Consider the following 21,171-nt stretch of genomic DNA (forward strand, 5'->3'; position numbering starts at 1 on the left):
GAAAAATGGGAAAATCATCAAAATTGGGTACTTTCAATGACCCGTAGCAAAAAAAGAAGTGCACCACCTTATGAATTTTTCTTCACCAATTATTTGTTTACAGTCTTATAAACCCAAAAATCAAGGTTTAGAAAAAAAGTTTAATTCTAGAAATTTTTGGCTCCTCAGAGGTGTATATTTTCCCACCGATTCATCAATTTTTTTTGTGATGATGTTTTTAAATAGGATGCAGCAACAGACTTTTTGAAATAAAATGTTTTGCTATCAAATTACAGGTATATACTACTGCTGGTGTAGAATTGGCACGAATATCAGTTTGCGATCATGACAGCACAGCAGTATATGAAAGTTTTGTTAAACCAGACAATGAAATTGTTGATTTGAACACAAGGTATCAACTGTTGAATTGTGGTTCTTTAAGTGTGTATCTTCCTCCATAATAAATAATTCAAGCTTTTAAGCTCACCTTGCCCAGTAATTGCAAATGCTTGATTAATTGTCCTTAAACTTAGAAAAAAGTCTGGACCAAATTTTAGTACAAGCATCATTAAGGATATCATTTTTAATAATTGAGTCATTAATGCCACTGCACAGTATTAAACCATTGGGGCAACTTGGCATAGTGGTAAAATTCAAGTATTAGTTCTAAATATCTTTAAAACAGTATTAGAAAAAATATGACAGTGACTAAATGTTTAAAATTTAAAGATCTTCCTAACTTACATGGAGAACAAAATTGTAAAATAACTACTGGTACATGTTATTTGATAATTTAAGTAATTGTCTATAAGATATTGATTTTATTTTCACCAAGTTAAGCATTTTTTGCATCATCTAATAATCTTGTAAACTTCATTTGATAAACAAAACTTAGCTAATACTACTTAACAACTACTGGAATATAAATCCTTAGTTTGATAGCATGAAGTTTGATATTTGTATAGCATTCTTTTTCTGTTTGTTATTAGATTTAGTGGCATAACAGATGAGGATTTGGAAGAAGTAACAACATCTTTACGTGATGTGCAGGCTGTTCTTTTAAGTTTAGTTACAGACAAAACAATTTTAATGGGACATAGCCTTGAAAGTGATCTTACAGCTGTGAAGGTAAATGTTTCTCTAGATAATCTTTTAAGTGTCTGTAGTGTCCACTTTTAGGCAATGTTTTTTTCTGTACTATTCATACCTTTTTATAGTACACTTGAAAGGCACTTTTTGGCCTCTGAATTTAGAATTTAAAAGGTCTGTTATTATCTATTTTAAAAAGCATCCTTCAGATGTTCCCAAGAAATGTATCAGATAGCAGTATCTTTGAACTGAGTCTTACTTATTTGCTTTAGGGCTTCAAATTTTGACTTTTATGAAAAACTTAAAAAACTACTGAAACAAACTAATTTTGAGAACTTTATCATTGGTTTATAGATATGCAACTCTGCTAGCTAAGGGTTACGATCCAGTCAACTCCTCTCCACCCTTGGCAGATTAAGCCAACATTTTAAATTATAATGCTGCACCATCTACCTGTAGATCAAGGCATGCCTGTTCCAACTACATCATTATTAACCCATAACACCACTTAAATGTGAAGGTGTAAATTGGTTGTATCTAGTGTTTACATATTCGTAAAGCAGGAATCGAAAATATAAACTAATGTTTACAAGACAAACATAACCAGGAACTTCAATTAGTTGATTAACAACTTTAAAATTGTCACTACGGTATATATCCCCAATTTTTTGGGGGTAAAGACATTTTGCTCATTCAGCACATGGCAGTTTTTTTTATCTCATTTTCTTCATCTACACAAGGTAATCTCAAAGGTGCCTTTTGATTGGATGCAGTTAGTTACAACTGCAATCAATGAAAATCATTACCTCAAGGATCCCAAATTATACCTTAATCCACCAAGGATGGAGAGGAGACTTTTCAAGGAGGATATTTTGTCCACATTATAACATCTCATTCTCATCCACTTCATGTTTAACAAATACTTTCTTATTCTTATGCATAATGAATTTGCATCAGGTTTTTCTTCGAAATTACATATTAGACCTTCCTCAAAATTATTATCAGGCTTTATGTGAACATGCTATATGATGTGATGCATTTTTCATCACAAATTGTGACCTAATTGTTTCATTGTGACAAAATTTAGACACAGCTAGATGACACTTTTATTTTAGTTATAAAGAATTATTTTAAGGTGTACATAGTGATCTGACCTTGATCCTATTTCATTGATCATTGTTTAGTGTTTGTTATTTTTTATAGTAAGCTATTAATTGTTATTTTTTATAGTAAGCTATTAATATAAAATACTATCAACATAAAGTTCAATCATAATCTGATGAGTCATATTAGCGTGTGCACATTTGTTCCAAAATCAATGAAGTGGTCAGGACCAAGTGTTTCTCTCCAAAAATATAAAATGTTAAGGCCTCACTGCCTATAGCTTTTTCTCTGATTCTCTGGCAATGTAATCCTTTCTGAACCCATTGTATATATTTTTTCAATCTTCATGATGTTGTTGGTGATCTCAGAAGATGATTGGATGAATTTTGAGGTCATAAACCTTTATCAGCTCACTGGATGAATCAAAATATGCTAACAGGTGTTAATGAAATTGACAACTTCATGGAATGTGGAATGCACTCGGAGGGGATTTATCGTTTAACAAAATTATAAAGTTATTTTTTAATCATTAGAGAAACAGATACTTGCATAGTTATTCATGGATTATCAGGTTTAATCAATCTTGATAGTTGTATTATAAATTTTAAAGTCCTTGCTAAGACTGATTTCAATATCTCGATTGGAAAAATTAGGTAAACCACTGGTCTCAATGTAGGAATCTATATATATCTGGTGTAACAAGAGCATAAAAAGTTTAATTTCTGTTGATTTATGAGATATATATTCCATCTTTTATAAAAACTTTCAAAAATAAAGCTTATTCAGGCTTTATTCAATGCTAAACAAGATATATATCTGGATGGAAATTTGTATACCTTTATTCCATTGGAGTGGAGTTATACTGGTTTACCTCTATCAGACCTTTCTTTTATGTATTTGTCCATGACACAACTCTCGAGCATTATTCTCAGCAACTAAAATATACAGCTTCTTGATATTTGGTACCAAATTTGTATTGGTAATTTATACCCTGTAACGCATTTCAACTCCATCACTTCCTGTAGATAGACACATTTATGTTCTTCATTAAAGTAAAAAGAAATGGTTGCATTTTATCTCAGCAGCTATAAATTGTACCTTATAGATATGAAATACCAAGTCGTGATGATGATAATGGATGGTTATTTAATGCCCAGTGGTAAATTTAATGCATATTCAAAATGAGACATGATAAAGTGATTTGAATATAGTTCCTGCTTTGTACTAGATCAGCACATGGATTTTAACCGGTTTGTTCACAAGATTACATTTCTTAGGAACCTCTACCTGCACACATTATTCTTGGCCAATCAGTCTTTGCTCATACTCCTAAATGACACTTGCTTGGTGGAGATACAACCAATACTAATTTTGAAGTCTTTAGATTGCTGAAGCCAGGGTTAGAACTACGACCTCTTCATTGCCTGCAGAGGCAGATTTAGAGAGGGGCCCAGGGGTCCCGGGCCTCCTCTTCTGGGAAAATTTTGGATTATTATATAGAGAATCACCGAAGCATGACTGGAGCAGGCCCCCTCTTAGGCAGTCAGTGGGCCCCGACTTATGAAAATTTCTGGATCCGCCACTGGCCTAGCCTATTAATTTTTAAAAGTTCAAATTTTCAGGGATATTAAGTCTGGCATACATTGCAATCCATTAATTTCACTGTTTGTTTACTGTCAAAGTTTAAATAGTTATTCTTTTAAGTATTCCCCCTGACAACCAATCAGACAATAGTTTTATGCTGACAAAAGGCCTAATAGTACATTATATGATATTTTGTTGCTAGTTGATACATTTGTCTGTTAAAATAAAACTATCATATAAGGATCTTAATATTGCTTTGTGATAAATTTATTGGGTTCTCAAGAGACATGCAATATCATTGATACATGTATGGTCATAATTATAAATTAACTGTTTACAAAACTTTGAATTTTTGAAATACTTAGGCTTTTCTACCTCAGAAATAGATTATGTTACCTGTATTTGGCTAAACTTTTAGGAACTTTTAGTCTTCAATTCTCTTCAACTTCATACTTTATTTGGCCTTTTTAATTTTTTTTGTTGACGAAACAAGTGTCTGGCGTAAATACAAAAATTCAATCCTGGTATCTATGACAAGTTTATTGACAGTGTGTCATCATCCCTACAATGGGTTCCGTTTATATAATTGAAAAAATATCAGGTGGCATAATGAGGAAATAATTTTGAGGAAGTAGATTCCTGAGGGTCTGGATGGGGGCGGGGGGGGGTCTGTTTTTCTGTAAAAATTTAATTTTCACTCCTTTTTTCTCTAATCTTCAAAAAACTAGACCACACATTTCTCTAATCTTCATTTTTTTTGCCTGTTATCCTCTAATCTTCATTTTTTAAGGGCATTATTCTTTAATCATTTAATCCCATCCAAACCCTCATTCCTGACTAGAATGAAAATACTGAACTTTTTATACCTCATTTTAATTATTTAATTTCAGATTACACATGGCACAGTTGTGGACACTTCATTAGTTTTCCCTCACAGACTTGGAAAACCATACAAGAGAGCTCTAAGAACACTCATGGCAGAATACTTACAAAAAATTATTCAGGATGATGGTAATTTACATTTTTTACGAGACATTTCAGGTTTTCCTCCTTTTGTATCTGGTTTAGATTATATGTATTATCTGTGGTTGCACTCGAGATTCCTTTATGTTTATCAAAGTACATAAGATCTTATGTATACCGGTTGTCAACTGATTTATACACATAAGATACAATTCATGCCATTCTTAATGCTGTTGTATTATTGATATTTATCAAATGTTATGAACAACTAATTAGGGGCCCCAGTATACTAAATATATGTCCTTTAGTTTATATTACTTTTAAACTAGGATAGATAACTAGGCAAACTTGGTATCAAATAAAATGTGTAAATATGTTTTCACATACAAATTCGATGAAATTTGCAAATTTTTGAGTGTCCATGTGCACATTTTTAATTCTTGTCTGAAGTTTTCACACAATTTACTTCTTTGAATCAGTTTTCCCTTAAATGCAATTAAATGTATTGGGATTTTCAATTTATTTTCAATTTATTGGAAATAGCTGAGATTTGTGTTGAAATCAAATGAAAAATATTCCCGTGTTATTGATCTGCCAGGGCACCAAATTGTATTTCATAAAAAAATCTCTATTGTAATCTGTAAAGGAACTCACTTACATATGCTCCAAAAGATAAGAAGAGGCTTTGAAACCATAAGTAAGATCACATTATATATTTTTATACGACCACAAAAATTGAAAACTTTTTGGTCGTATAATAGTATCACGTTGGCGTCAGTGTTGTCGTCGTCCGATTACTTTTGGTTTTCGCACTATAACTTAAGTTTAAGTGTATAGAAATGTATGAAATTTAAACACAAGGTTTATGACCATAAAAGAAAGGTGGGGATTGATTTTGGAAGTTTTGGTCCCATCAGTTTAGGAATTAGGGGCCAAAAAGGGCCCAAATAAGCATTTTCTAGGTTTTCACACTATAACTTTAGTTTATGTAAATAGAAATCAATGACATTTTGACACAAAGTTTATGACCACAAAAGGAAGGTTGGGATTGATTTTGGGTGTTTTGGTTCCAACTGTTTAGGAATTAAGGGTAAAAAAAGGGGCCCAAATAAGCATTATTCTTGGTTTTTGCACAATAACTTTAGTATAAGTAAACAGAAATCATTGAAATTTAAACACAAGGTTTATCAACACAAAAGGAAGTTTGGGATTGATTTTGGAAGTTGAGATCCCAACAGTTCAGGAATTAGGGGCCAAAAAAAGGTCCCAAATAAGCATTTTTCTTGGTTTTTGCACAATAACTTTAGTATAAGTAAATAGAAATTTATGAAATTTAAATACAAGGTTTATGACCACAAAAGGAAGGTTGGGATTGATTTTGGGAGTTTTGGTCCCAGTAGTTAAGGATTTAGGGGCCAAAAGGGTCCAAAATTAAACTTTGTTTGATTTCATCAAAAAATGAATTATTGGGGTTCTTTGATATGCCAAATCTAACCGTGTATTTAGATTCTTAATTTTTGGTCCTGTTTTCAAATTGGTCTACATTAAGGTCCAAAGGGTCCAAAATTAAACTTAGTTTGATTTGAACAAAAATTGAATTCTTGGGTTTCTTTGATATGCTGAATCAAAGCATGTACTTAGATTTTTGATTATGGGCCCAGTTTTCAAGTTGGTCCAAATCGGGGTCCAAAATTAAACTTTGTTTGATTTCAACAAAAATTGAATATATGGGGGGGTTCTTCAATATGCTGAATTTAACCATGTATTTAGATTTTTAACCGGATTTTTGTGACAAAAATGTCGGTTATTGATTTGGGGATGCTCGGCGGGCGGCCGGGCGGTCGGACAGTCGGGCGGCCGGGCGGTCGGGAATCAAATGTTGTCCGTGCATTAACTCATGAACCGTTCAGCCAAAGCTTTTAAAATTTTAATATGTTGTTACTGACATCTAAATGAAGGTCAAGTTCAAAAATGGCGATTTTGACTTTTACCGTTCAGGAGTTATGGTTCTTGAAAGATTGAAAAATGGAGTTTTCAGTCCTGTCCGTGCATTTACGCATGAACTGTTCTACCAAAGCTTCCCAAATTTTAATATGTTGTTACTGATGACAAAATGGAGGTCAAGTTAAATAATGACGATTTTGACTTTTACCGTTCAGGAGTTATGGTTCTTGAAAGATTGAAAAATGGAGTGTCCATTTGTGTCCGTGCATTTATGCATGAACTGTTCTACCAAAGCTTTCCAAATTTTAATATGTTGTAACTGATGACAAAATAGAAGTCAAGTTAAGTAATGACGATTTTGACCTTTACCGTTCAGGAGTTATGGTTCTTGAAAGATTGAAAAATGGTGTTTCCAGTTGTGTCCGTGCATTTTCTCATGAACCATTCAACCAAAGCTTTTGAAATTTTTATATGTTGTTACTGATGACAAAATAGAGGTCAAGTTCAATAATGACGATTCTGACTTTTACCGTTCAGGCGTTATGGTTCTTGAAAGATTGTAAAATGGCGTTTCCATTCACGTTGTTGCATTTACTCATGAACTCAATCTAAGCTTTTCAAATGTTGATACTGATGACAAAATGGAGGTCAAATTTGATATAGACGATTTTCACTTTCACCACTCATCAGTAATGGTTCTTGTGATATTGCCAGGACACAAATAAATATTAATAAATCCGGTTTGCTGTCGTTGTGACAGCCTCTTGTTAATATTTGGGCCCGGTTATCCAATTGGTCCACATTGAGGTCTAAAGGGTCTAAAATTGAACATGATTTGATTTCATCAAAAATTGAATTCTTGGGGTGCTATGATATGCTGAATTTAACCATGTGTTTAGATTTTGGATATTGGACCATAATAGGTAAATGTCCAATTTAAAATTTTTAAGTTTAAGTTCTTAGACCACATTCATTCTGTGTCGGAAACCTATGTTGTGTCAACTATTTAATCACAATCCAAATTCAGAGCTGTATCAAGCTTAAATGTTGTGTCCATACTTGCCCCAACTGTTCAGGGTTCGACCTCTGCGGTCGTATAAAGCTGCGCCCTGCGGAGCATCTGGTTTAAGACTACATGGCCAAATTAAAATAAATTTGGCAGGAATGATGTATGGATTGCCCTCTACAATCTATTCTTATTTGGTTTTCATCTGATAAACAGCATGACTTCCAAAATCAATCCTCGACTCTGATCGAACAATTTTCAAAATTCAATTCAAATTACAAGGTGAAATGTTTTGAAACTTTTAAGGATTGATAAAATTAAATTTATCTAAGTGTAATTTGTAACAATTTAGAGGTAATCCTAAAACATACCTAGAAAAATATTTATCTGATTAAAAAAATTATTCACTGACTTTTTCATAAAACTTGCTTTGTATAGTCTTCATACCTATTCAAACCAAATGTCATTTTAAAAAAGAGGGGTCCATAAACTTGTTCTCAAGTTAAATCAGTCTGAATGATAAAAGTCAGTCGTAAGATGCATCTGTTCCTGATATGTCACAGTTGAACGTCACAAAAAATAAATTTTATGTTAACAACATCATTACCTCCCCTGTAACTGTATCGAAATTTTGACCACATTTTAAAATTCATTTCTTTGTTCTAGGTGTGGTAATCCTGTTAATAGCTGCAGTCTAGTTTATTTTTCTCTTATTGTTTAATGACAAATATAGTCAAGAGAGACAAAAAAGCGGGAGGGGTTACATCTTAAACAGGAGTAACACCACTTCATATTGTGCCAGTTCTAAGTCATGTTATTGCGAATCCTATCATAGTTTTCCACAGATTCACCAGCAAGTTACCTGTCCATTTAAACTTTTGTAAGTTTTATTGTCCCATCTAACAAATACAATAGCTATTAGTTTATTCAATGGGACCTTTAAATTTCTTGCAAGAGAAATCTATCACTCACTGATTTATTTACCTGAACAAAAAATTGAACTGTCAATGATGGAAATACATGTACAAATAAGTAATTATAAAACTGCATGTGATGTTGTATTTATTCAATCAATAACACATTTTCAATTTGTTTGATATAAACACTGATTTAAAAATTAGAAGTTGATTTCTGATCAAATTTCAACATTTTACCTATTAAAATTTGCTTTATTTTAGTCTGTTCACTAAATGATAATGTTTAAATAAAGGTCTTCATAAATTTATTCTTTATAACTGAATAACCACAAAAAACATGCAAATTCTTTGAACCATAAATATTCATGCAGTAGTTAAAAAAAATCAGAAATAAAATTTTCATAATTAAATCAGTGCTTATATTGAACAGATTGAAAATATTTTATTAAAATTGAATAAATACTGTATCACATGCAGTTTATGTGAGTTTATACATGTATTTCAATCAACAAAGAAGATTTTTTTTTGGTCAGGCAAATTAATCAATGAGTGATAGATTTCTCCTAGAAGAAATTTAAATGTCCAAGTGAATAAACTACACAGAGAACAATAGCTATTGTATTGATTGAATGGGACAGGTAAACTTGCAAAAGTTTAAATACCTTGGTCAAGAGCAGACGACTCTGTGGTAAATTTTCATTTGGTTCGCAATAAGAATGCATTCAATATTAATCAAAACACAAAGGTTTTTTTTGGAATTATTTGATTAAGGTGTTAAGAACCTTTGGCAACCCCACAGTTTAAATGTCTATGATAAATATGATGTGATAAGTGGGCCTTACAGATGAATGTTCATCTATTCTATCCTAGTCAATGGGAGACCTGAGCAACCCAAGACATGTTCTGGTCCATACTGTTGTACTTCTTTTAAGCAATTGATGAGTAGATTTGCCTAGAGATCAATGTATCCATTTGTTTTAAAATGAACAAAAAATCTAAATGTTCTACTGTTTTCAGTTGGAGGACATGACAGTATGGAAGATGCAGCATCCTGTCTTGAATTGATGCATATGAAATTAAAAGAAGATGCCAGGAAAGAAAGATAAAGTTCAGTAAATGTGATTAGATTGTTCAATTCAAGTAGTGTTTTGCAGTGTAAATTAGGCTGAATTCAAACAAGTTTTGTGTATGTTGTGTACATTAATAGCTGACAAACAAGGAATAACTGAGATTATCTTTTGCACATAAAAATTTTGAGTAATGTTATGGGTACTTTAACTTCATTCATATTTATTCACTATGTGGTATTTATGTTAGAATCTTATATGACTTCAAATTTATTTTGCAGTCATACAATTAAAAAGTGCTGTATTAATCTAGTCTTTTGCAATTAATCCAGACTTAGGCCTGCTGTTTCCAGACTGACATTGTTAGCATCAACATTGGTAAAGTTTGTGATTAATCATTTTAAGAAGTACCCCTAATGGTAAATCAATACTGACTGGAATAGTTGTATTGGCATATCTCATTTAATTGGGGATTATTTGACCCTTCACTCTCAGTCATTGTCCGTAAACATAGTTTACATGCTGAAGTTTTTATCAAGTCTGTAAAAGGTTAACACCTAATAGTATCTGAAATGCAGTTATCATGATTATGAAAGGCATTGTCACATTGCATTTTCATAGAGAGTTTATGGCCCTGCCCCCTCAGTTGTGGTCCATTGCTCTTGAAACTCAAGAATATGATTAAAATGAAATGTGAGGTATACTTCATGAAGACAAAAAAAATACAATAGACATCTAGAGGGCATACTACAGTCTTCAGCAATAGCATAGTTAAAACAAGTTAGAGTTTGTGGTAGGTTTTTTTAGGAAGTATCACAAATGGTAAATGGTCAGTAAATTTTTTTGGAATGCATTTCTTTCAGCAATTCCACATAATATTTCCATGGAGATTATTTGACCCTACACACTTAGTCATGGTCCATTGAAGTTTTGCTCTCTCTTTAAAAAGTACAGTTGCAGTATAAAATCTTATTATGTATTTAACAAATTATCTTGAAATTATAGCAAAATGATCAATGTTTATCAATTGGTCGATCATATACACCTGTCGATGACTGGCAGTGTTATTATATACCAATGTTTGTCTATCCATCTGTCCTTCAACTCATTGTATGATAACTCAAATTTGCTTTAAACAATTCTCAATATGACATTATCACACATTAGAAATGATGATAGAACCCTCCCTTTTAATTTTTATGCCCCACCTACGATAGTTATCTTTCTAATTTAATGCCTAATTATATTTTTTATCCAATTTCACGGTCCATTGAACATGGAAAATGATAGTGGGAGTGGGGCATCCGTGTACTTTGGACACATTCTTGTTTTTATTCATGTTTTTTTATTCCAAAGTTATGGAAACTTTGTCCCTTAGATTTAATGCAATGTTTCACAAATCACCCTCTATTCCAATATTCCTCAAATGAATAGAATAGAATAGAATAGAATATCTTTTATTTCCATAAGAGGTACCCTCAAGGGGCATAGTGCATATACATTCATGACAATATATAGTTACAAACAATTACAAATACAATAAAGCAAAACAACAAAACAGTATGCTTTAAAAAGTTGGACATTTTAATATTACTTACAGTATCCCAGTGTTATATTATAAATGTTTACTCAAGGCAGGTGTTTTGATAAGAAATAGCCAAGTTGTTTTAAAATATTAATAGACTCACAGTTTAATAGCCAAATAAATTTATTGACCATATTCAAGGAGTAAAAATTTTTACATTCTTTAAATATCAGATCAAATAACATGTCTCTATCCTTAGAGTATACAGGACATTCTATAAGAAAATGAAGTTCATCTTCCACTTTATTTAAATCGCATTTATCACAAATTCTTTGATGAACTTCTAATTTGGAATATCTCCCAGTTTCAATTTTAAGTCTATGAGATGAAATCCTGAATTTTGTGATAGCTTTTCTCAAATCAAAATTTTTCAAGATATTTAAATAATTTTCTTTACAAAATGATGTTTTAAACTGACAATATGTTCAAATGATTTACACCAAACTTTACAGTATTGTTGGGATAAATGAAAGGCAGTTCCCTAGTGATTTCTATTGTGTGTTTTTCCAGAGTTAAGGAAATTTAATTGATATTTACAAATTTTTCACATATTGTTCCATAACTTGAGTTAGCTTGGATTGATGTAGTTGAAACATTACATAGAAGTGGAATTGGTGAACATTACAAACTTGTCTATATCTAAGTCATGCTTTTCTAAAGAGCTGTTTTATTTGCTTTTGATGGAATGCCTTTAAAATATTCCATTTTATTCATGCAACAATTCTCAGTAAGAGCATATAACGGCTCTTTAGACACAGCTATATGTTGTTTTTTGCCATGGTGTTGTCAGTTTGTCTTTCACTTATGAGTTTGAATATCCCTTGTCTTGTACATGAAATTTTTAAATCAACCTATTTTAAAAATCTGAGGTACAAAGAAGCATCAAACAATATTTTGTCTTTAATCAATAAGGAACATTTATGATCATTTATCTTATATTATTTTGTTAATTTGTATTCCTTATTATTACTGCTATTTAAAAGTACTGTAAAGCATATTTTTTGTACTTTGTTGATGAATATTATACTCAAAATTAAAAGACACACCAAAAACTACCATATAAAGAACATAACATGAAATTGATTTAAGAGACAATAAAATGCTTCGCTGAGCGCAGCCTGATATGACCACAAAGGTTGAACCCTGAACAGTTGGGCCAAATTTGGACACAATATTCTAGCTTGATACTGTCAGAATTGTTATCAAATTTTTGACATAATATAGGTTTTTGACACAAAACAAATGACAAGATCTTACAAATCTATTGCACAATTCTGTGCAATTGTGCAATTACAGATTTCTTCTTGAAACTTTATAAAAATTCAAAAATAATAAATTTTGACAAAAAAAAAGGAACCCCTTACTAAAATTGGAACCCCCCCCCCCCCCTCCAACACTTTTTGAAACTCCCCTTTGAGCAATTACCCCCACACTCGATCCTTGCCTTTCCTTAGTAGTATGAAACCTTGTAGTACAATTTCAGAGAGATCCATACACTTAAACACAAGTTATTATCTGGAAACTAGATATATGCTTGTTTTTGGCCCTTTTTTGGCTCCTAGTTCCTGCATGAATGGGGCAATAACTTACAAAATCAATCCTACCCTTCCTTTTTTGCTTACCTGGCCAATTTTCTCATCACTTTGTGTCCGGCGTCATCGTCGTCTGTTACCTTTTACAAAAATCTTCTCCTCTGAAACTACTGGGCCAAATTTAACCAAACTTGGCCACAATCATCATTAGGGTATCTAGTTTAAAAAATGTGTCCAGTGACCCGGCCAACCAACCAAGATGGCTGCCATGGCTAAAAATAGAACATAGGGGTAAAATGTAGATTTTGGATTATATCTCTGAAACCAAAGCATTTAGAGCAAATCTGACAATGTGTAAAATTGTTAATCAGGTCAAGGTCTATCTGCCCTGAAATTTTCAGATGAATCAGACAATCTGTTGTTGGGTTGCTGCCCCTGAATTGGTAATTTTAAGGAAATTTTGCCGTTTTTGGTTATTATCTTGAATATTATAATAGATAGAGATAAACTGTAAACAGCAATTATGTTCAGCAAAATAAGATCTACAAATAAGTCAACATTACCAAAATGGTCAGTTGACCCCTTAAGGAGTTATTGCCTTTATAGTCAATATTTAACAATATGTAACAATTTTCATAAATTTTGTAAATTTTTGTAAAGTTTTACAAAATATTTTCCACTGTAAATACTGGGCCGAGTTCATTATAGATAACGATAATTATAAGCAGCAAGAATGTTCAGTAAAATAAGATCTAAAAACACATCACCATCACCAAAACACAATTTAGTCATTAATCCATCTGTGTCCTTTGTTTAATATGCACAATGACCAAGGTGAGCGACACATGCTCTTTAGAGCCTCTAGTTTGATATAGAACCTTATGGTACAATGTCAAAGAGATCCATACTCTTACATACAAGTAATGTCCAGAAACTATAAAAATGCTTGTTTTTGGTCCCTTTTTGGCCCCTAATTCCTCAAAATGTTGGCACTTTAACCCCCAAAATGAATCCAAACCTTCTACTTGTGGTATTAAACATTGTGGTACAATTTCAGAGCAATTGAAATACTTATATACAAGTTATTATCTTGAAAGTAGAAAAATGCTTGTTTTAGGCCCCTTTTGGGCCCCTTATTCCTAAACGGTTGGGACCATCATTCCCAAAATCAATCCCAACCTTCCTTTAGTGGTATTGAACCTTCTTATCAAATTTCAAAGAGATCCATACACGTAAACTAAAGTTATTGTCTAAAAAACCAATGTGTCTTCAGGCGATGCAGACGACGACGTAGACATACAATTATACAATCCCAAATTTTTTTTTTGCAGTTGTATAAATACAACTGATTGTTGGTAGTTTTCGGGGTCATCTCGATAGTTTAAGTTAATTAGATGGTGTCTAGACTAAAATACACAAGAAATTTTGATAAATATTGTCTAGTATATGCATTTTTATACGAATGTGAAAATTTGGTGGTCGTATATTGGTATCACGTTGGCGTCGTCGTCTGCGTCGTCGTCCGAATACTTTTAGTTTTTGCACTCTAACTTTAGTAAAAGTGAATAGAAATCTATGATATTTTAACACAAGGTTTATGACCACAAAAGGAAGGTTGGGATTGATTTTGGGAGTTTTGGTTTTAACAGTTTAGGAATTAGTGGCCAAAAAAGGGCCCAAATAAGCATTCTTCTTGGTTTTTGCACAATAACTTTAGTTAAGGTAAATAGAAATCAATGAAATTTAAACACAAGGTTTATGACCACAAAAGGAAGGTTGGTATTGATTTTGGAAGTTAAGGTTCCAACAGTTAAGGAATTAGGGGCCAAAAAGGGGCCGCAATAAGCATTTTTCTTGGTTTTTCGCACCATAACTTTAGTATAAGTAAATAGAAATCTATGGAATTCAAACACAAGGTTTATGACCATAAAAGGAAGGTTAGGTTTGATTTTGGGAATTTTGGTCCCAACAGTTTAGGAATAAGGGGTCCAAAGGGTCCAAAATTAAACTTTGTTTGATTTCATCAAAAATTGAACAATTAGGGTTCTTTGATATGCCAAATCTAACTGTGTATGTAGATTCTTAATTTTCGGTCCCGTTTTCAAATTGGTCTACATTAAAGTCCAAAGGGTCCAAAATTAAACTAAGTTTGATTTTAACAAAAATTGAATTCTTGGGTTTCTTCGATATGCTGAATCTGAACATGTTCTTAGATTTTTGATTATGGGCCCAGTTTTCAAGTTGGTTCAAATCAATAGCCAAAATTATTATATTAAGTATTATGCAATAGCAAGAAATTTTTAATTGCACAGTATTCAGCAATAGCAAGAAATTTTCAATTGCACAGTATTGCGCAATAGCAAGAAATCTTCAATTGCACAGTATTGTGCAATAGCAAGTATTTTCCATTGCACAATAATTGCACAGTATTGTGCAATAGCAAGAAATATTTAAATGCACAATATTGCGCAATAGCAAGAAATTTTCAATTGAAGTTATCTTTCTTTGTCAAGAATAGTAGTTGAATCAACTTAAATCATTGTTTTATACATTATACAATATATATTCACTTTTACTACCAACTGATAAATTAAAGCAATCTTTACCATTCATTGATAACAAGCACTTTTTTTACATCTTAATATTTTATGATGTATTTAAATGAGTAGTTATTGTTGAAAACTCAATTAGAAATTTGAATTGAGATCAGTTTTGGAATAAGGGAAAGGGTGATGTGAAAAAAAAATGGGGGGGGGGGGGGTGTCAATTTTTCTCATTTCAGATTTCATAAATAAAAAGAAAATATCTTCAAACATTTTTTTGAGAGGATTAATATTCAACAGCATAGTGAATTGCTCAAAGGCAAAAAAAAAATTTAAAGTTCCTTAGACCACATTCATTCTGTGTCAGAAACCTATGCTGTGTCAACTATTTCATCACGATCCAAATTTAGAGCTGAATCCAGCTTGAATGTTGTGTCCATACATGCCCCAACCGTTCAGGGTTCAAGCTTTGCGGTCGTATAAAGCTGCGCCCTGCGGAGCATCTGGTTGGTTATTATCTTGAATAATATTATAGATAGAGATGAACTGTAAACATCAATAATGTTCAGCAAAGAAAGGTCTACAATTAAGTCAACATAAACCAAAATTTTCAAATGACCCTTTCAGGAGTTATCGCCCTTTATAGTCAATTTTTAACAATTTTCTAAATTTTTATACGACCTCAAAAATTTGAATTTTTTGGTCGTATATTGCTATCACGTTGGCGTCGTCGTCGTCTATCGTCGTCGTCCGAATACTTTTAGTTTTCGCACTCTAACTTTAGTAAAAGTGAATGAAATTTCGACACAAGGTTTATGACCACAAAAGGAAGGTTGGGATTGATTTTGGGAGTTTTGGACCCAACATTTTAGGAATTAGGGGCCAAAAAAAGGGCCCAAATAAGCATTATTCTTGGTTTTCGCACAATAACTTTAGTATAAGTAAATAGAAATCAATGAAATTTTAAACACAAGGTTTATGACCACAAAAGGAAGGTTGGGATTGATTTTGGGAGTTTTGGTTCCAACAGTTTAGGAATTAGGGGCCAAAAAAGGGCCCAAATAAGCATTATTCTTGGTTTTCGCACAATAACTTTAGTATAAGTAAATAGAAATCAATGAAATTTAAACACAAGGTTTATGACCACAAAAAGAAAGGTTGGGATTGATTTTGGGAGTTTTGGTCCCAACAGTTTAGGAATAAGGGGCCAAAAAGGGGCCCAAATAAGCATTATTCTTGGTTTTCGCACCATAACTTAAGTATAAGTAAATAGAAATCTATGAAATTTAAACACAAGGTTTATGACCATAAAAGGAAGGTTGGGTTTGATTTTGGGAGTTTTGGTCCCATCAGTTTAGGAATAAGGGCCCAAAGGGTCCAAAATTGAACTTTGTTTGATTTCATCAAAAATTGAATAATTGGGGTTCTTTGATATGCTAAATCTAACTGTGTATGTAGATTCTTAATTTTTGGTCCCGTTTTCTAATTGGTCTACATTAAGGTCCAAAGGGTCCAAAATTAAACTTAGTTTGATTTTAACAAAAATTGAAATCTTGGGGTTCTTTAATATGTTGAATCTAAAAATGTACTTAGATTTTAGATTATTGGGCCAGTTTTCAAGTTGGTCCAAATCGGGGTCCAAAATTAAACTTTGTTTGATTTCATCAAAAATTGAATAATTGGGGTTCTTTGATATGCCAAATCTAACTGTGTATGTAGATTATTTATTTTTGGTCCCGTTTTCAAATTGGTCTACATTGAAGTCCAAAGGGTCCAAAATTAAACTAAATTTGATTTTAACAAAAATTGAATTCTTGGGCTTTTTTGATATGCTGAATCTAAACATGTACTTAGATTTTTGTTTATGGGCCCAGTTTTCACGTTGGTTCAAATCAGGATCCAAAATTATTATATTATGTATTGTGCAATAGCAAGAAATTTTCAATTGCACAGTATTCAGCAATAGCAAGAAATCTTCAATTGCACAGTATTGTGCAATAGCAAGAAATTTTCAATTGCTCAGTATTGTGCAATAGCAAAATTTTCAATTGCACAGTATTGCACAATAGCCAGAAATATCTAATTGTGCAATAGCAAGATATTTTTAATTGATTGGAGTTATCTTTCTTTGTCCAGAATAGTAGTTGAGTCACTTAAATCATTGTTTTATACAATATACAATGTATATTCACTTTTACTACCAACTGATAAATTAAAACAATCTTTACCATTCAATGATTACAAACACCTTTTGTTACATTTTAATATTTTATGATGTATTTAAATGAGTAGTTATTGTTGCAAACTCCATTAGAAATTTGAATTGAGATCAGTTTTGGAAAAAGGGAAAGGGGGATGTGAAAAAAAAATAGGGGGGGGGGGGTAAATTTTTCCGTTTCAGATTTCATAAATAAAAAAAAAATTCTTCAAACATTTTTTTGAGAGGATTAATATTCAACAGCATAGTGAATTGCTCAAAGGCAAAAAAAATTTTTTAAGTTCATTAAAACCACATTCATTCTGTGTCAGAAACCTATGTTGTGTCAACTATTTAATCACAATCCAAATTCTGAGCTGTATCAAGCTTGAATGTTGTGTCCATACTTACCCCAACTCATCATAGATACCCAGGATCGACATTTAGAACGTCAGACCCGCGTTATGTCTTAAGAAGACTCATCAGCGCCGCTAAAATCAAAACAATTATAAAGGCCAAATAAAGAACTGAGTTGAGAATTTAACCGAAATTCAGAAAATTCTGCCAAATATAGGTCAGATGAATTATTCCTGGAGTTTGTCGAAAAGTTCAAAGTTGATTTATAACTAGACTACATCAATGATAAGTAATGTCAAACTGAAGTGCTGAGTAATGGCCTCGCTAAACCTTTGGGGAGGAAACATCCAAAGCAGTGGCACCGACCCAGTGGTTGTAAATTAAACTCATCATAAACACCAATGTTGTACGATAGAAATGCGTTTGTATAGATACATGAAATCAATAACAAAACCAGAGGAAGGTTCGACACACACTAAAACCGGGTAATTCAATTTGGTATTAACGGTATTAATGTTAATACCAAGTATGCAGGGTAAGTAAAGTAGTTCGTAAAGTCAAATGCAAAATCAGGATGAACAATCAAGTACCTGGCTTTAGTATTGGTGTATAACATGACAGTTATAGTACAAATACGTGTACATAAAGAACAAAGTCTTACACTTACAGTCTAGGTTCATGAAGTACAAGGTTATAGTTAATAATGAATGAAATTCTATTAGATTACTTTTGGAGCAGTTTTGAGTCTTTGAAGCATGCTTAAAAAAGTTCTTTTGGTGAAATCATTTTCATATTTGTCAATTTTTTTTTGCTTCGACCAGCTTTGGAGGAAATAGTATCAAAGAATTGATAAAAATCAGCACAGAAGTTTACTTCCTAGCTCATCTAGCCCCAAGCATCTTGTCAGGCATTGTCATTACTAAAAACCAATAAATGTATTCTAATTTGAGGAAAAATTCGACATTTTAACAATTTTTTTTACTAATGATACTGACGATCCTCCACAAAGTAATATAAATAGAACCATACAAATAGTAAGCAAATACATATAAAAAAAGATGTGGTATGATTGCCAATGAGATAATTCTCCACAAGAGACCAAAATGACACAGAAATTAACAACTACATGTCACCGTAAGGCCATCAACAATGAGCAAAGCCAATTCCGCATAATCATCTATAAAAGGCCCTGAAATGACAATGTAAAACAATATAAACGGGAAGACTAGCAGCCTTATTTATGTACAAAAAATAAATGAAAACGAATATGTAACACATAAACAAACGACAACCACTGAATTACAGGCTCCTTATATCATGTTCTCAAATCTAGATATCATCTCCCATTTAGAAAAAAAAACACATGAAAAAATGTACCTAGAAAAATGTATTATGTGTTGGTCTCCTAGCTACAAAATGTATCCAAAATCAAAGATGTGGAACATATTCTATCATAATCATTTGGTAACTTATTAAATGCAATTAATGTCTCTTCCATGCCCGTCTTGAACATAAAAACTAAATAATAAATAAACAACACTCCTAATGCTCAGATTGTTTGTCATCGTGCAACACAACTAATAACACCATATAGGAAAAACATAGAACTCCTTTTGTCATAAGACACTGTCAAACATCCAAACATACTATCCACACTCATATGTGTCCACACTTGTTAATAATGAATAAATTATGGAATGTTCAAGCCTCAGCAACCAATCACGAACTCCTCCGATTTCATCTTAGCTATGCATGCAAGCGCCACTAAATAGTCTTTTGAAGACAAAACGCAAGAATGGCGTATGCTTGGTATAATTGGCGAGTTTTACAACCACAGCGACGAAATCGCTGCTCGTGGACGGTTCGAACTTTAAAGCTTTGTATCTTGATTAGCTAGATCGATATCACTGCTAATTCAGCCTTGTTGACACATCGTCTCACAGTAAGTCACCAACATTATAGTCCGCGTTGAATGCTAACTGGAAATGTCATTGTTATGGTCTATTTTTCTTTAAATTTTGTTCATAAAATGTTGAATTCATTTGAAATACGAAAATTTGTCTATCCCTACCCTTTATAGCCTGGGCTTTATTTTGCACTTAATTTAGGATTTCAGATTAAATTTTTGTGTTAATACTTTGTAATCGATTTAGCGGCAATAGTTGGATTCAAACACCACTGATGCTTATTATGAAGAAGGTATGCTGGAAAAATGTTGAAAAAAATATTACTTAAAAAAAAGGGACTATATTTTTTTTTCTTCATATTAACCAACGGATTTTACAATGATACTTATAATATTACAAACATTAAAAACAGGTTCAGTATTACAAATGTGATTAAATTTTTTTAAATAAGATTTATAAAATGTTATAAATTGATGATACGGTGTACTTACTTTTTAATCTCATTATCCAACCAGTCCTTATGTAAAAGCTTCGTCAACCATGATTCTGGTAAAGCAGACACACCTAGTTTACATCCCAGTAAAGCACCTCCCACACAGGCATTCGAATCGGCATCTCCTCCCTAATTAGAAGACAAATTAACCAGAATTGTGCATATATTACTTTATTCGAAATTACGGGATAAAAAGACAACCAATAAAAAGAGCAAAAAAATACTATCATTTTAATACCATAGAAAATCAAAGATGAGACTGAAGAGCAGTATAAAGGTCTTCAATTGTGAAAATACAACTCTGCACAGCTATAGCAAAATCGAAACAGCCAAGGACTTAGATGCTTAAAAAAATCACTATGCCATGGGTTATCTTAGTTGCTAAAACCTCTACAATATACAGCAATCATTTAAAGTTCTTAGTTAGAATAAACAAAGACGTCAAGTAGTGTAATAAATTTTACAGGTTTACATATAAAAAAAGGGAATTTGTTTTTGAATTTGCCCCATATCTTTATTTTGGTGAGACCTAAATGGGACATTTACCACTAGCGTATCAATATACCATTCTTTTTAATGTCTTCTAATTTTAAGACAGGTAAGTTACGACTTGCAAAATTAATTTCAAGGTCATCTCCTCAGTGGGCCATAATATTGTATAATACATAATTTCAACTGTGACTGAACGCAAATATATCTGAACTTGTACCTGCATCCTAATTTTGGTGATTGTCTTCCGGAAATCATCTTGCTTTAGGCAGCAACCATTTGATTTTCTGGGGGGGCTATGTTTTTTTGTTGGAAAAAAAAGTTTGTTTCCAGTTTTTGGAGAAAAAAATAATTTGTTTTTGATTCTGAGAAAAAAAATTGTTTGTTTCACCCTCAGCTGCCACTATATGTAATG

General features: G+C 32.2%; 1 protein-coding gene across 1 annotated transcript in view; it reads left to right on the top strand.

Moving 5' to 3' along the window:
• The window catches only part of LOC139513793 (RNA exonuclease 1 homolog), a 59,882-nt gene extending 49,921 nt beyond the window's left edge, over positions 1-9,961 (top strand). Inside the window, exons 12-15 of the mRNA XM_071302607.1 lie at positions 276-391; positions 969-1,107; positions 4,647-4,767; positions 9,604-9,961. Coding sequence (XP_071158708.1) covers positions 276-391; positions 969-1,107; positions 4,647-4,767; positions 9,604-9,692 — 465 coding nt within the window. The 3' untranslated portion in view covers positions 9,693-9,961. The remainder of the gene's footprint in view (positions 1-275; positions 392-968; positions 1,108-4,646; positions 4,768-9,603) is intronic.
• The last annotated feature ends 11,210 nt before the right edge of the window (positions 9,962-21,171 follow it).

Source organism: Mytilus edulis, chromosome 1 (assembly GCF_963676685.1).
Source record: "Mytilus edulis chromosome 1, xbMytEdul2.2, whole genome shotgun sequence".
Lineage (NCBI taxonomy): Eukaryota > Metazoa > Mollusca > Bivalvia > Mytilida > Mytilidae > Mytilus > Mytilus edulis.